At 37.0% G+C, this 13,158-nt stretch overlaps 1 protein-coding gene across 1 annotated transcript; it reads left to right on the forward strand.

Moving 5' to 3' along the window:
* The first annotated feature begins 278 nt into the window (after window positions 1-278).
* On the forward strand, window positions 279-13,153 carry themis2 (thymocyte selection associated family member 2). Its single transcript, XM_051131680.1, has 6 exons — window positions 279-427; window positions 2,816-2,956; window positions 4,799-5,224; window positions 7,745-8,922; window positions 12,769-12,877; window positions 13,011-13,153. Exons 1-6 carry the CDS (start codon window positions 331-333, stop codon window positions 13,091-13,093), a joined length of 2,034 nt encoding a protein of 677 aa, XP_050987637.1. The 5' UTR covers window positions 279-330; the 3' UTR covers window positions 13,094-13,153.
* Window positions 13,154-13,158: the final 5 nt, after the last annotated feature.

Genomic DNA, 13,158 nt, shown 5'->3' on the forward strand with positions numbered 1-13,158 from the left:
TCACCATAAAAGGATTTGGAACTTCGCCTTCCGATTGTATAAGCAGGACAACACTACAACAAGTGAAACCGCACAAACGTTAATTATTAACGCAGCTATTATATGTTGAAACACAAGGTACATATATACAATAATTGATGTTTAACTATAATGTATCTATTTAAATAAATAAATGAATAAATATATGCAAATAAAAGGATTGTGTGCAGTTCACTATGATGTTTGTGGTTCTGGGTGAGTCCCTCTGAGACTTCCTCTCTGAACTATATAGTTTAAGTGTGCGCAAGCTGAATATCAGCTCAGTGCGTGACTGTCTGTCAGCTGAGAGAGATGGGAGACCTCCAGTCTCTGAGAGACTTCATCAAATGTCTGGATCAACAGTCTCTACCCCGCATCCTGCAGATCTGCTCTGGGGTTTATTTCCAGGGTAGGTTTATGTGATTTTATTCTCTCTCTCTGCATATTCTGCATGACTTTTTAAAGACATAAAAAAAAAAGAAACAAGATAATATTGTTCTTCACCCAATAATTTTGTGTGTATGTTTGTTCTCTTATATCCATACATTTATTTTGCATTGTGACTGTTAATAATTTGTCCAGTTTTATGTATCTTCCAGCCGTCATCATTTTGTAAAATAAGGAACAAGAATGTTCTTGTAACGCTGTGCTGTGTTGAGATTGACTCTAACTTTGGTCCCAGAGACCTTGATAATGTACAATGGTTTTAAAAAAAAAAAAAAATCATTTTGAAATTAAACTCACTCATTCTTTTAACAATCATTTGTCAAATATTACTACAGCTGCAACCCGCTGTATTAAATAGGCATGCACCTTTTAGAGATGTCACTTGCCCAGTATAATGTAGTTTCAGTTTAGAGTAAATCTGACCTATTTTTTACATTTGCAAACACAGAGTGAAAAATACATATGAAACCGGAATGCACATTGTTGTGTTTTAAGTCTGGGATCTCTGAAAGCCCAAACTCAAGTAATGTAACGTTTGCTGAGCGTGCCACCAAGTTAAAATCACATACTTCAGCATAAACTGTGTCTTTGTGTTATTGAAATGGCAGTGGGGTCCCCAAACAGGACATGTGGTTTAAGATCCTTTTTTTTTTCATCGCAGTGTGGTTTACGCTGTGCATTTTCAGTACAAGTAGATGTGTGACCGGATGAGCGGTCGGGTTTAGTCTCAACTTTGTTGCCTTCAAAAAACAATAGTTTATAATGATTGTTTCTTATAAAGGGTGATCTCAAATCAAATGTGAACACAAGTAGTTCATGCACATCAGGATAATTTTGATTCATATACTACAGCTTTTTATGCAGTATTATGTTTATTTATCTGTCGAATTTGCTTTTACACATGCATAAAACTACAGAAGTCATGACTGTGTACTTTAAGTCAGTGGTTGTCAGAAGTCATATTTTACATTGAATTGTGACCTCAGCACAGTATCAAAGTTGTCTGTCATTCAAGAAATATCGAAAACCCAAGCCTTTAAATAAAGAGGATGTTGTATATTTGATTAAAGTACATCACTGAACAAAAGGAAGATCTATCACAAAGAAAGATCTATTTAATATCCGTATCTTTTGTCCTCTGTAGAGGATATTGTATTTTAGCGATTTGTGACCCTGGACCACAAAACGAGTCTTAAGTAGCACGGGTATATTTGTAGCAATAGCCAACAATACATTGTAGGGGTCAAAATTATTGTTTTTTCTTTTCAGAATTATTGATATCAAAACTTAATTTTTGATTAGTAAATATGCATTGCTAAGAACTTCATTTGAACAACTTTAAAGGCGATTTTCTCAATTTTTTTATTTATTTTTTTTGCACACTCAGATTCCAGATTTTCAAATAGTTATATCTCAGCCAAATATTGTCCTATCCTAGCAAACCATACATCAGTGGAAATCTTCATCTTTCATTCAGCTTTGTGATATATGGATCTCATTGAGATTTGGTTTTGTAGTCCTGTTTTTGCAGGTTCGATAATGACAACTTTAAATAATGTCAGACATTCTCTGTATAAATAGATTCAACACTCTTATGGAATATAATAACATTTTGTATAATTTAAAGTGGATTATTTTTCAAATTGTTTGTCTTAAATGAATATCTCAGCAAAACTTTAGTGGGATTTCAAAGCATGACTTTCTGTTGTGAGACACGCATCAATTTCATACACGTCCTCCGTAATGGACGCCAGGACATCATTCATGATTATCAGGCATTTTAGGTAGACAAAATAAGTGAATAGGGAAATAAATTATGTATCAATATTTCAAGTAAAATAGTATATCAAATCGTTCTATAATATCTTTTATACGATGGTTGAGAATATTTGTACAAATCTTTGTGCAAAGTTTGGTTCAAGTGCAAGTTTCCTGGAGCAGTTGAAGACCTGAAAACTCAGATTTCCGTTAAACGCCTATTAAATGCAGGCACTAGTATGCATACAGAATGCAATATATAAATGTTTTCTATATTTTTCCAACATTATTCTCATTATTCTGTTTTACACAGGGCAAATTATAGAAAAAAAGTAGGCTGGAACCTAAAAAAATGACTGGTATACTGATCATCTTGTTTTCATGTTCTTATTAAATTAGTTTGTGGCATTTGTTTCTTATGCTCCAAACATTGTAATGATGATAAAAAAAGAGGAAATTTACAACTTTTTATGGTTCTCAGGAGGCTAGGCTGATCAAAGTCTATTGTAACATTTTATAGGAAATTCCTATTAAAATTAACCCAGGAAGTTATGCAAATAGGTCATGATGATGTGTGTGTGTGTTTTTTCAGGTTCCATTTATGAGCTTTCAGGGAGTGAAGTGTGTTTATCTACTGGAGATTTGGTAAAGATCATTGGTTTAGAGCTCCTGTCTGTGTCTTGTGAAGAGATTGACACCGGAACGTCATTTGAATTGCCTACTGAATATTCAGGTGAGCCACTAAACAACAGCAACATGTGTATAAGTAAATTATTATAAACCAGAGTTAAGCATTTGGGCTTAGTTAAACCACTTCATGGGTTATTGAACATAGATTTACATTATTGAGTAAATAACAGCCCATATGATTAGAAGTAACCTGGGACACGGTTCACATACTGTAGATTTAGCTGTACTTTCCATTTAATGCATTTATGAAAATAATGGCAAAGTGTGTTATTTCTACAGCGTTAACATCACCAAATGGAATTCTAAAGATTGTTTTCTTACCATTGGGCAAAGAGATTCTATCTGTCCTATCCTATCCATCATTTATTACATTGTGCCAGGGTGTTCAAACAAAACAATGCTTTAAGTTGTAATCATGCATTTAAATCCAAACTGTAGGAAAGAAGAAATTATTTACTAAAAACAATTACATAAATATAGCTGCAAGTAGCAGTCAGCGGGGTTGAACCGTTTTAAGACTCTTGAGCTGTTATAGACATTTTAAGATTATTTCACCCAAAAATGCTGAAAAAGCATAAATAAAATCAGTAGCTCCCAAACTGATGTGGTGTGGTTAACTAGGGGTGACGATGACACACAGATTGGTGCCAAAGAATTGCAGAAAAACAGGCTTAGAATCATTTTGCATATCTCCTGACCACTAGGTGGCACTGTGCTGAACCTGTGTAGGTAACTCAAGGATATGGTTGTCATAAAAACTCCAAGCTTGAACTAAATACAATAAAGCGTTGAGATATAGCCTAATGTCTTCTTTGGCTTCATCGAATTCATTCGTGTTATTTGAGAATGGTTGAGTTTTTTGATAACTTTTTGTTAGGACCATCTGAAGATGGTCTGTATGAATTTAGGTGAAAATCAGATGAACCGCCTAGAACGAGTTCGAAAAAGTAGCTTTTTTACATAATGTCAAATATTTAACAAACCCTTTAATTGACAGCAGTGGTTCTAGAGGCAATGTTGTTCAGAATAAAGAGATCTAACATATGATATGAATATTGTGTGTATGTGTGAAAAATCGTGATATACGAGGCGTATAACTCGAAAACACCACCTAGTGGCTGATTTCATTCAAATTTCTCACAGACCTCTAGAACCATGAGCCAAACAGGCCCATCGAGTTTCGTTCCGATCAGTCTTCATTAATTATTTCTAATAGGTGCTCAAAGTTGATTGGCTGATGGCGGGCCTTGTTTTTTGAGATACACAAATGCCCTTATGAATATAGATGGGACCTCGTACAAAGACACTGCATGCCAAATTTCAAGTCAATCGGATTATTGGGTGTGTGGTTACAGCCATTTTCATGTTTTTTTTTTCCTGTTATAGCGCAACCAAGTGGTCAAACTCCCCAATTTTTAAAATTTGACCAAAGATCGAAAGAAGAACCAAAGAAGCTCATTCATATGTGTTCTGAGTTTGGTGAAAATACCTCATTTCATTCAAGAGTTACAGCCATTTTAGTAAAAGAGGCCCCGCCTACTTCGAACATTTTGGCTCACTGATCGAAATCCTTTTGATTTCGATTTCTTATCGATTTTTTTGCCATGAGGGTCTTTAGATGATGCATGCCAAGTTTCGAGTGAACTGGACAAAAGGCCTATGAGGAGTTCACCAAAATGGCGGAAAAACTGGACTTCCAGCTGAAAATCTGTCTGAACTAGACTGATCCCCTAAAAATATTTAAGTATAAATAATAATAAAATAAAAAATGGTGCTAGTTAAGAGCTTAAGCTTTCAAGCTATCTGTTATTCTAGGAAATTAATTTGTAAACCAAAAGCTAACTGGGCAAGTTTATCGATTTTAACGCACTCTGCATCTCTCTAGGTCATTTCAGACTCGTCGCTGAGGACCTACCATACAATACAATAGAGGAGATTGTGGGTTTGTGTCCTGTTGGAGTGGACGCCTGCGGCTCCTTCACCTTCATGTGCAAAAATGAGTTGACTGTAGACAACTTCACACTACCTGCAGGAAAACAGTTAACCCTGCTGTCAGTGGAGGTCACCAAAAATGGAAAAAGACTGGCACGGTGTCAGCTGGTGGGGCAGAACATGGCCTCTGCAGAGATTCTCCTTCCTCTATCCCTCAGAGGAGAGTTTTATGAGTGTCAAGGTGACCGCGGTTACTCTCTACAGGAAATCATGTCATCATTCAGACTGAGCTGCCGGCGCTTTTGCAGTATAAATGAGAAGAGCGGTGGAAGCTTGTTGGTTTTCAGCCCAGTGTATGAAATTAGTGCCATTATGCACAGTAAGTACAACAGTGTTACTTGCTAAACATTCAACAAAATCCCAATAGGATTTTTCAATTGGCTTTTGGATTATTGCAGAAAATAAGCGTGCTAGCAGCTGCCATTTTCAAGTAAAAGGTGTCTAACCAGACTAATATCAGAGCCAGAATCTAGCCAGAATGATGCAAGCAAAACTATATTACACAGATCAGATAGTTTTGCATTTTATCAAACACTAGGGTTTGCAAATATGTTTCACAGAGTGAACTGACTTCCCTAAAAGGGACTTTTGACAGCAGAGTTTATTTGCAACTATAACACACTAGAATGGGTGTCTAATCCTGCTCCTGGAGGACCACTGTCCTTTAAAGTTTTGCTCCAGCTCTAATCTGACATAATTAAACCAGCTAATCAAGGTCTTTGGGTTTACCTGAAAACTACAGGCCAAGGTGTTGTAGCAAAGTTGGAGTCCTCCATGAGTGGGACTGAGTACACCTGTCATCGAGCAGTGGTGTCCAGTCCTGCTTCTAGAGGTCCACTGTTCTGCAAAGTTTAAACTAGAGAGTGGTGTGTCAGTTAGAGGTCTTCTCAGGTCCTAAAATCCATACCCGACCCAAATCACTTCTTACCCAAACCCAACGTGCATAAATAAATTATTTTAAAAGATAAACCTGACCCGACGCCATTTATTTTCAAACCCGACTGGCCCCAAAAGTAAAAGGCATTGATGTGCGCACAGCCTGCAGCTCCGCAAGATGGTCCTCACTGTAGAACACAAGATCCAGGGGGCGAGGTTGTATCCAGATCCAACTCCTCCCACCTTACATATTCCTAAATATGTAATGTGGATTCCTAAATATGTCCGATGTGGATCCAACCTCGCCCCCTGGATCTTGTGTTCTTTAGTGAGGGCCTACTGAACCCAGGTTTGGCTGCTGCTCGATTACATTCATTCAGTTTATTTACTTATTTATTATTACTCTATATTTTTGCCTTCCGGACAGATACATGTTATCTCTGAGTTTGACTTTTAATTGTGACCAGTGGATTGGAAAAATAAACGAAACTGCAACGTTATTTACCCCATTTCTAGTGAAGTGTGTTTCTCAAAAATTAACACACAAATAGGCTATGCATCTGGGATAGTTTAACAGAATTCGGGTCCATTATAAAAAACCCCACACATTTATTTTTAATACCCGAGACCCCAGGCCACTAATATTGAACAGATATACATGATATCTGAGGCACTTGCAGAAGTTCTGGACCTGAACCCGCTCGGGTCTTGGGTCAGACCTTAGGTTTTCGGATCCAAGTGGACCCGTGAAGACCTTGAATGTTGGTGCAGAGCTGGAGTTCTCTACAAGTTTATTACACCTGTCATAGAGCAGTGGTCTCCACTTCGCTTCTGGACGTCCACTGTCCTTTAGTTCAGTTTAGTTCAACTCTAACATTCTCAAACCAGCTAATCAAGGTCTTTGGGTTTACCTGAAAGTGACAGGGAAGTGTATTGATGCATAGTTGGAGTCCTGCATGAGTGGGACTGAGTGCACCTGACATAGAGCAGGGATGTCCTGTCCTGCTTCTAGAGGTCCACTATCCTGCAAAGTTTAGTTCCAACTCCAACCTAAAACACTTAAACCAGCTAATCAATGACTTTTATTAAACCTGCAGTTTATCTGAAAACTACAGGGCACCACAGGGTGCAGAGTTGGAGTCCCCCATGAGTGGGACTAAGTACACCTGTCACACAGCAGGGGTGTCCATTTCTGTTCCTAGAGGTCCACAATACTGCAAAGTTTAGTACCAACTCTAACACACTTAAACCAGCTAATCAAGGTCTTTGGGTTTACCTGAAAACTACAGGCTAGGGCATTAGAGGAGAGTTTGAGTCCTCCACAAGTGGGACAAAGTACACCTGTCATAGAGCAGGGGTGTCCAATCCTTCTACTGCAGGTTAACTATACTGAACTCTGCAGGACACCGGCCCTCCAGGACAGAGTTTGGGCACCCCTGGTCTATGGGTTTACCCGAAAACTACAGTCTGGGGTGTTGGACCAGAGTTTGAGTCCTCCACAAGTGGGACTTCACCTGTCATAGAGCAGGGGTGTCCAATCTTGCTCCTGGAGGTCCACTGTCCTTTGAAGTTTAGTTTCAACATACTTAAACCAGCAAATCAAGGTCTTTTAGTTTACCTGAATTTACACACTGGTGTGTTGGCACAGAAATGGAGTCCTCGACAAGTGGGACTGAGTAAATGTGTCAGAACAGGGATGTCCAGTCGTCTTCCTGGAGGATCATTATCCTGCAGAGTTTAGCTCTAATCCTAAATAAGCACATTTGAACCAGTTAATCAAGGTGTTCAGGATTGCTAGAAACATCCAGGCAGGTGTGTTGGGGCAGCTTGGCACTAAACTCGGCAGGACACTGGCTCTCCGGTAGCAGGATTGGACACCCTAATCATAGAGGCTTGATGCATGGAAATGGTTCTGGAATAAATGTTTGCTCATGATTTTTTAAATTCTTTTTTTACTAAATAGTGAGGAAGAACGTTGTCAAGTTCCCATCCAGCCTGGAAGTGGACGTCCAAGATGTGACAGAACAGAGCCAGGATTTAGTTTTCATAACTCCACTATCAATGACTGAAGTTGCGAGTCAGCCAAAAGCATCCTTCCCGACTATGGCGGAGATCCTCGATGGCCCAGAAGGCAATCAGTTTTTTAACTGCAGCTGGTTCCAAGAACTGCAGAGAGGCAGGCGCCTCGTGTTACATGGGTGTGGCACAACAACACTGATATTAGCCTCAACTCCACAAGGGAGGAAGGGAAAACAGTACTTCATCATCTCGAAGGGGTATGGTGGACGAATAAGAAGGAGGGCCCGGGAATTCGGATCAGTCTATGAGCTATACTTGGCGTCTTCTCAGTCTCCAGGTTTAAAAGTAAGTGTGACTCGGCACTGTGAGGAGGTAGAGGAAGAGGGAATGCCTGCACTCAGTGTCGGTGAGCAGCTGGAGGTTTTGGGAATGTCGCTGATGGATGGACTCAAGGATAAATCTGGAGCTGCTCAGAAAGTCGAAAATCTAATTTGCAAACGGACTATGGAGGTGGACGACGATGAAGAGGAAGATGAGGAAGATGATAGTGAGGAAATATCTCTGCCGCTCTTTATGCCAGGTCACTTTGTAGAAAAGCTTTCAGACAACAAGAAGTATAAATTAACAGAATTATTGAGCAGCTCTTTGCCTCTGGATATTAAAGTCGTAACCCGAGATAAAGAGCTAGAAAAAGATCCCCTAATGGGGTTACCAGCACTTAAGCTTGAGGAAACTTTCACAGAGACCACGGTGTTAACGAGCCTACCACATAAACCAGACTGGTGCTTCGAGTTGCCAGTAAGCTGGTTACAAATGTCTCTCTGTTTCACGTCCGATCGTCTGCCGTGGTCCAGTGATGAGTCCCCAGAGCTTCATGTAGAGACAGTCACTGAAGTGACAGAGAAATTCTACTATGAATATCATAAACTTATAAGTAAAATTGAGGAACCACCTCCTCGTCCACCAAAGAGGAAGCCATCCAGTTCAGAGTTGCCTAAAAGGTCCCCCAAGCCTGGATCTAAATCACAAAACTTAAAAAGCACTGTGACCAAACAGCTCGACGACCTTTCGCTGGGTCTGACAAAGGGAAAACGGGCTCCTGCTCCACCTCCGCCAGAGGATGTAAGCATGAACGATTTTATTCACCTACTAAAACAGAAATGTATTCAAACATAAATATGTAGGTTTCATAACGAGTTATTCTTAGGTTAGCCATTACAGGATTATCTATTACTGCATTTTACAAATTCCCCTCTGTGGTTCATGTTACTGAATGATGGAAAAATCTATTGCTCACATACTTACACGGAAAAGTTAAAACATAGCAATTAATTTGTTTTGTGATGGGGTTTTTTTTTATTTGAAATAATAACATTACAGAGCTTGAGTGACAGCATAAGTACCAAGGAAGAAAATAAATAAATTAATTAAAAGAAACACCAAACCACAAGTGCAGCGATTAATACTTAAGAGTAACTTAAAAGGAACATACAGAAAAACCTCGGCAGCAAATTACCATACAGAATAATGAATCTTCAATTTAAAACAATTCTTTTAAAGCTTGGGCTATATTATAGCACTCAATTTATAAAAAATAGTTCATGTTTGATCATCATCTCGTTCCAAATCCATACAATATATTTTGTGAAACAAAAGATGTTTAGCAGAATTATATATACTATATATTACATTTTTAAACATCAACAAACATTTACTTTGTCCATACATACAGTTGTGCTCAAAATTATTCATACCCTTGGTAAACATGATCAAAAGAAAGCTGTGAAAATTTCTAGGGTTACCAATAATTGTGGCCATTGTGCATTAGAGAAAAATATAATGTGTTTTACCCCCACTTTCAGTTTTTTAAAAAAAACTTGAATGAAAGATCAAATGGATAATGCAGATTTATTTTCAGTCACCTTTGATCATATTTACCAAGGGTTTGATTAATTTTGAGCACAACTGTATATGTCTATGCATAGTCAGCACAGCATAATAGATGGATATTTCTCTAAAAAGAATCAATGTAGGCAATTATTTAGTGGCAGAAATAATTTTTCCCCCTTATATTGGGTTTACCTTTTATATGGGCACATATTTTCTAACTCCACTAAACACATCTTTGAATGTCAGATTCTTAGATTTAATTAATTTGTTTAGAATAATAAGACACTACAGGATTTAGATGCATTTACACACTGTTTTTTGCATTTCAGCTGGCATTCACACAGCTATTACAATAGTGAAATTTTGAATATAGAAATATAAAATAAAATGAAAAGACTGATTTATTCTGGAATGATGCACATGACTATATATATATATATATATATATATATATATACACACACACACACACACACACACAGACAGTCATGGCCAAAAATATCAGCACCCTTGCAATTCTGTCAGAAAATGCAAGAGAACTGTTGCAGTTGCAAATGTTTTGGTATTCACATGTTTATTTATTTATTTTTTGTTTGCATTGGAACAAAAAAAAAAAAAAAAAAAAAAAGAAAAGTCAAATATGATACAATTCCACACACAACCCAAAAAATGGACTGGACAAAATTATTGGCACCCTTAACATAATATTTGGTATCACCACCTTTCACCAAAAATAACTTAAATCAGTCGCTTCCTGTAACCATGAATGAGTTTCTTACACCTCTCTACTGGAATTTTGGACCACTTTTCTTTTGCAAACTGCTCCAGGTCATTCAGATTTGAAGGATGCCTCCTCCCAACTGCTGTTTTGAGATCTCTCCACAGGTGTTCTATGGGATTCAGATCTGGACTCATTGCTGGCTATTTCAGAACTCTCCAGTTTGTTTGTAACCATTTCTGAGTGCTTTTTGAAGTGTGTTTCGGGTCATTGTCCTGTTGGAAGACCCATGACCTCTGGTGGAGACGCAGCTTTCTGGTTGAGTTAACTTGTCTCCATTTTAACCTGTTGCAAGTGTGATTACTATATTGCCCACACCTGTTAAGTGCCACAGGTGTGTCTAAATACAAATTACAGGAGCATCACATGCTTGAAAAGCAATTATTTCTTACAATTTTGACAAGGTGCCATTAATTTTGTCCAGTCCATTTTTGAGTTCTTGTCAAATTTGATCAAGTTTGACTTTTCTTCTTTGTTTTTTTTTTGTTGTTTTTTTGCGTGTCTTGTTGCAGTGCAAACAAAAACAATAAGCATGTGAATACCAAAACACTTGTAATTGGAACAATTTTCCGAGAAGTGTTGCATTTTCTGACAGAACTGCAAAGGTGCCGATATTTTTGGCCATGACTGTATATATAGGGTACGAAGGGGCTAAAGGCGCCCCAGGGTAAAAGGCGTCTTTGATATTATTACCCTCTAAACCACTAGATGGCAGAAAAACGTGGCGTAGCGCTTTTTAACATACACTAGCGATATTGGTTGATCCTTGATGCAATCTCAGGCAGCGGAGCAAAATCGATTCTGTGCTTACTTGATCTAATATTTGCTGTTTTTAAAAATGTTGTGGATGTAGTAGCAAATGAGAATCGCTAAAATTATTTAATATAACTTGAGACAAATGTCTTCTTAATGATTTTCAGTTTTGTTTAAGATAAAACAGCAGTTTTCAAATAACAAAAGAATATGTAAAAGTATGGTATTTGGGATAAAAAGTGCCCCTGCTGTTGGGGCTAAAAGGCACAATAATTAACATGATAATTAATAGAAGGCTGACTTTTCCATTTGTTGACATGACATTGTTAGATTCAAATGGTAAATATATATTATGTTGGGTGTCCATCTTAGAAATAATCACCATGTTTAGAATGAAACCATCATATTTAAAAACATGATATTAATCATATCATATAATAAAATATAATTTGTTGCTACTACTGTACATCTATATTAAAATGTTATGGGATCTCCTCTGATGCTTTCAGAATCTTTACATTTTGAAATGATTTTGTTTTTGTTAAAAATGTTTTATATTAACATTTTAATGACAGTATATTAATTGAACAAAAAATAATTTTATTTATCAAAATAAGCATAAAATAGTACAGACTTTGCACATTGTTTTGAACAAGTATTAACTTAAACATTATAAAAAAAAAAAAAAAACTTTTACGCCGTGTGTGGGGTAAAAAAAGGCCCCCCCTGCCACCTTATACAATTATGAGATTGACAAAATAAACAGCTTGTATAATTTATTTTCACACCATGTATATGTATGTGTGTGTGCGTATATATATATATATATATATATATACACACACACACATACATACATATATATAACAAGGGTGCTTTAAATTGATCAAAAGTGATGATAAAGCTACTTACAATGTTACAAAAGATTTCTATTTCACATAAACGCTGTTCTTCTCTACTCAGCTGTTTTCAACATAATAATAATAATAATAATAATAATAATAAATGTTTTCTGAGCAGCAAATCAAAATATTAGAATACATTCTGAAGGATCATGTGACTGGAGTAATGAAACTTAAACTTAGCTTTGATCACAGGAATAAAAATTACATTTTAAAATATTCAAATAGAAAAAAAGGTTATTTTAAATAGTAAAAATATGAAAAAACTGTTTTTGCTGTACTTTGGATTAAATACCTGCAGGCTTGGTGAGCAGAAGATACTTTAAAAACATTACAAATACTACTGTTAATATAAAGAGCATGTCATTCATTGTTATATGTAATTTTTTTCTTGTTCGGTGGAACAAAATACATGTTTAGCACAACACGAGCTTGAGTAAATGATTCCCTTTTTTGGGTTAATTCTTACATGCATAAAACATCACTTATAAAGTCTGCTGCAAAAACCCTGTGGGATGGTTACTATGCGCTTGTGTATTACTGAACACGAAACACAGTATCGTCATGTTCCTCTTTTCTCGTTTGTTTAGCTGGCTCAGCAGCTTACAAAAACTTCAATTTTTTTTTCTTGTGAAACTTCACCAGACCCCAGATCAGCCGCCTCCTGTGTTGCCTAGGAAAAGCATGTCAATAACAGACAGCGTCAGCCCGCAAAATACGTATGTGAAAAGCCCCATGGCAGTACACAAATCAGGTTGGTTTCTCTTTGCATTTGTTAAGACATTTGTTGCTCCAATGAGTTTTAACCTCAATGTTTGGAACAGGAAGCTAAAATATAACGTATACTAATCTATGCTATTTCTTTCCTTTTCTTCCTCCAAAAACAGCAACTACAGACTCTGACTCTGAACATGATTACGAGTCTATCGAAGAAACAATTAAAAACCCCCATGAAAGCTTGTTTTATTAGTTCAAGCACACTTTGTATTCTGCTGTCTTCATTGGAAGACGTGCCAAAGAAAGTACCAGCTAATA

This window comes from Labeo rohita, chromosome 16, assembly GCF_022985175.1.
Source record: "Labeo rohita strain BAU-BD-2019 chromosome 16, IGBB_LRoh.1.0, whole genome shotgun sequence".
NCBI lineage: Eukaryota > Metazoa > Chordata > Actinopteri > Cypriniformes > Cyprinidae > Labeo > Labeo rohita.

Bases quoted from the DNA above. Each gene is read 5' to 3' on its own strand.
- themis2 (XM_051131680.1), top strand. From the start codon at position 331: ATGGGAGACCTCCAGTCTCTGAGAGACTTCATCAAATGTCTGGATCAA. The intron at 8,923-12,768 runs GTAAGCATGAAC...AAACTTCACCAG, and splicing joins CTCCACCTCCGCCAGAGGAT to ACCCCAGATCAGCCGCCTCC. The intron at 12,878-13,010 runs GTTGGTTTCTCT...CTCCAAAAACAG, and splicing joins CATGGCAGTACACAAATCAG to CAACTACAGACTCTGACTCT.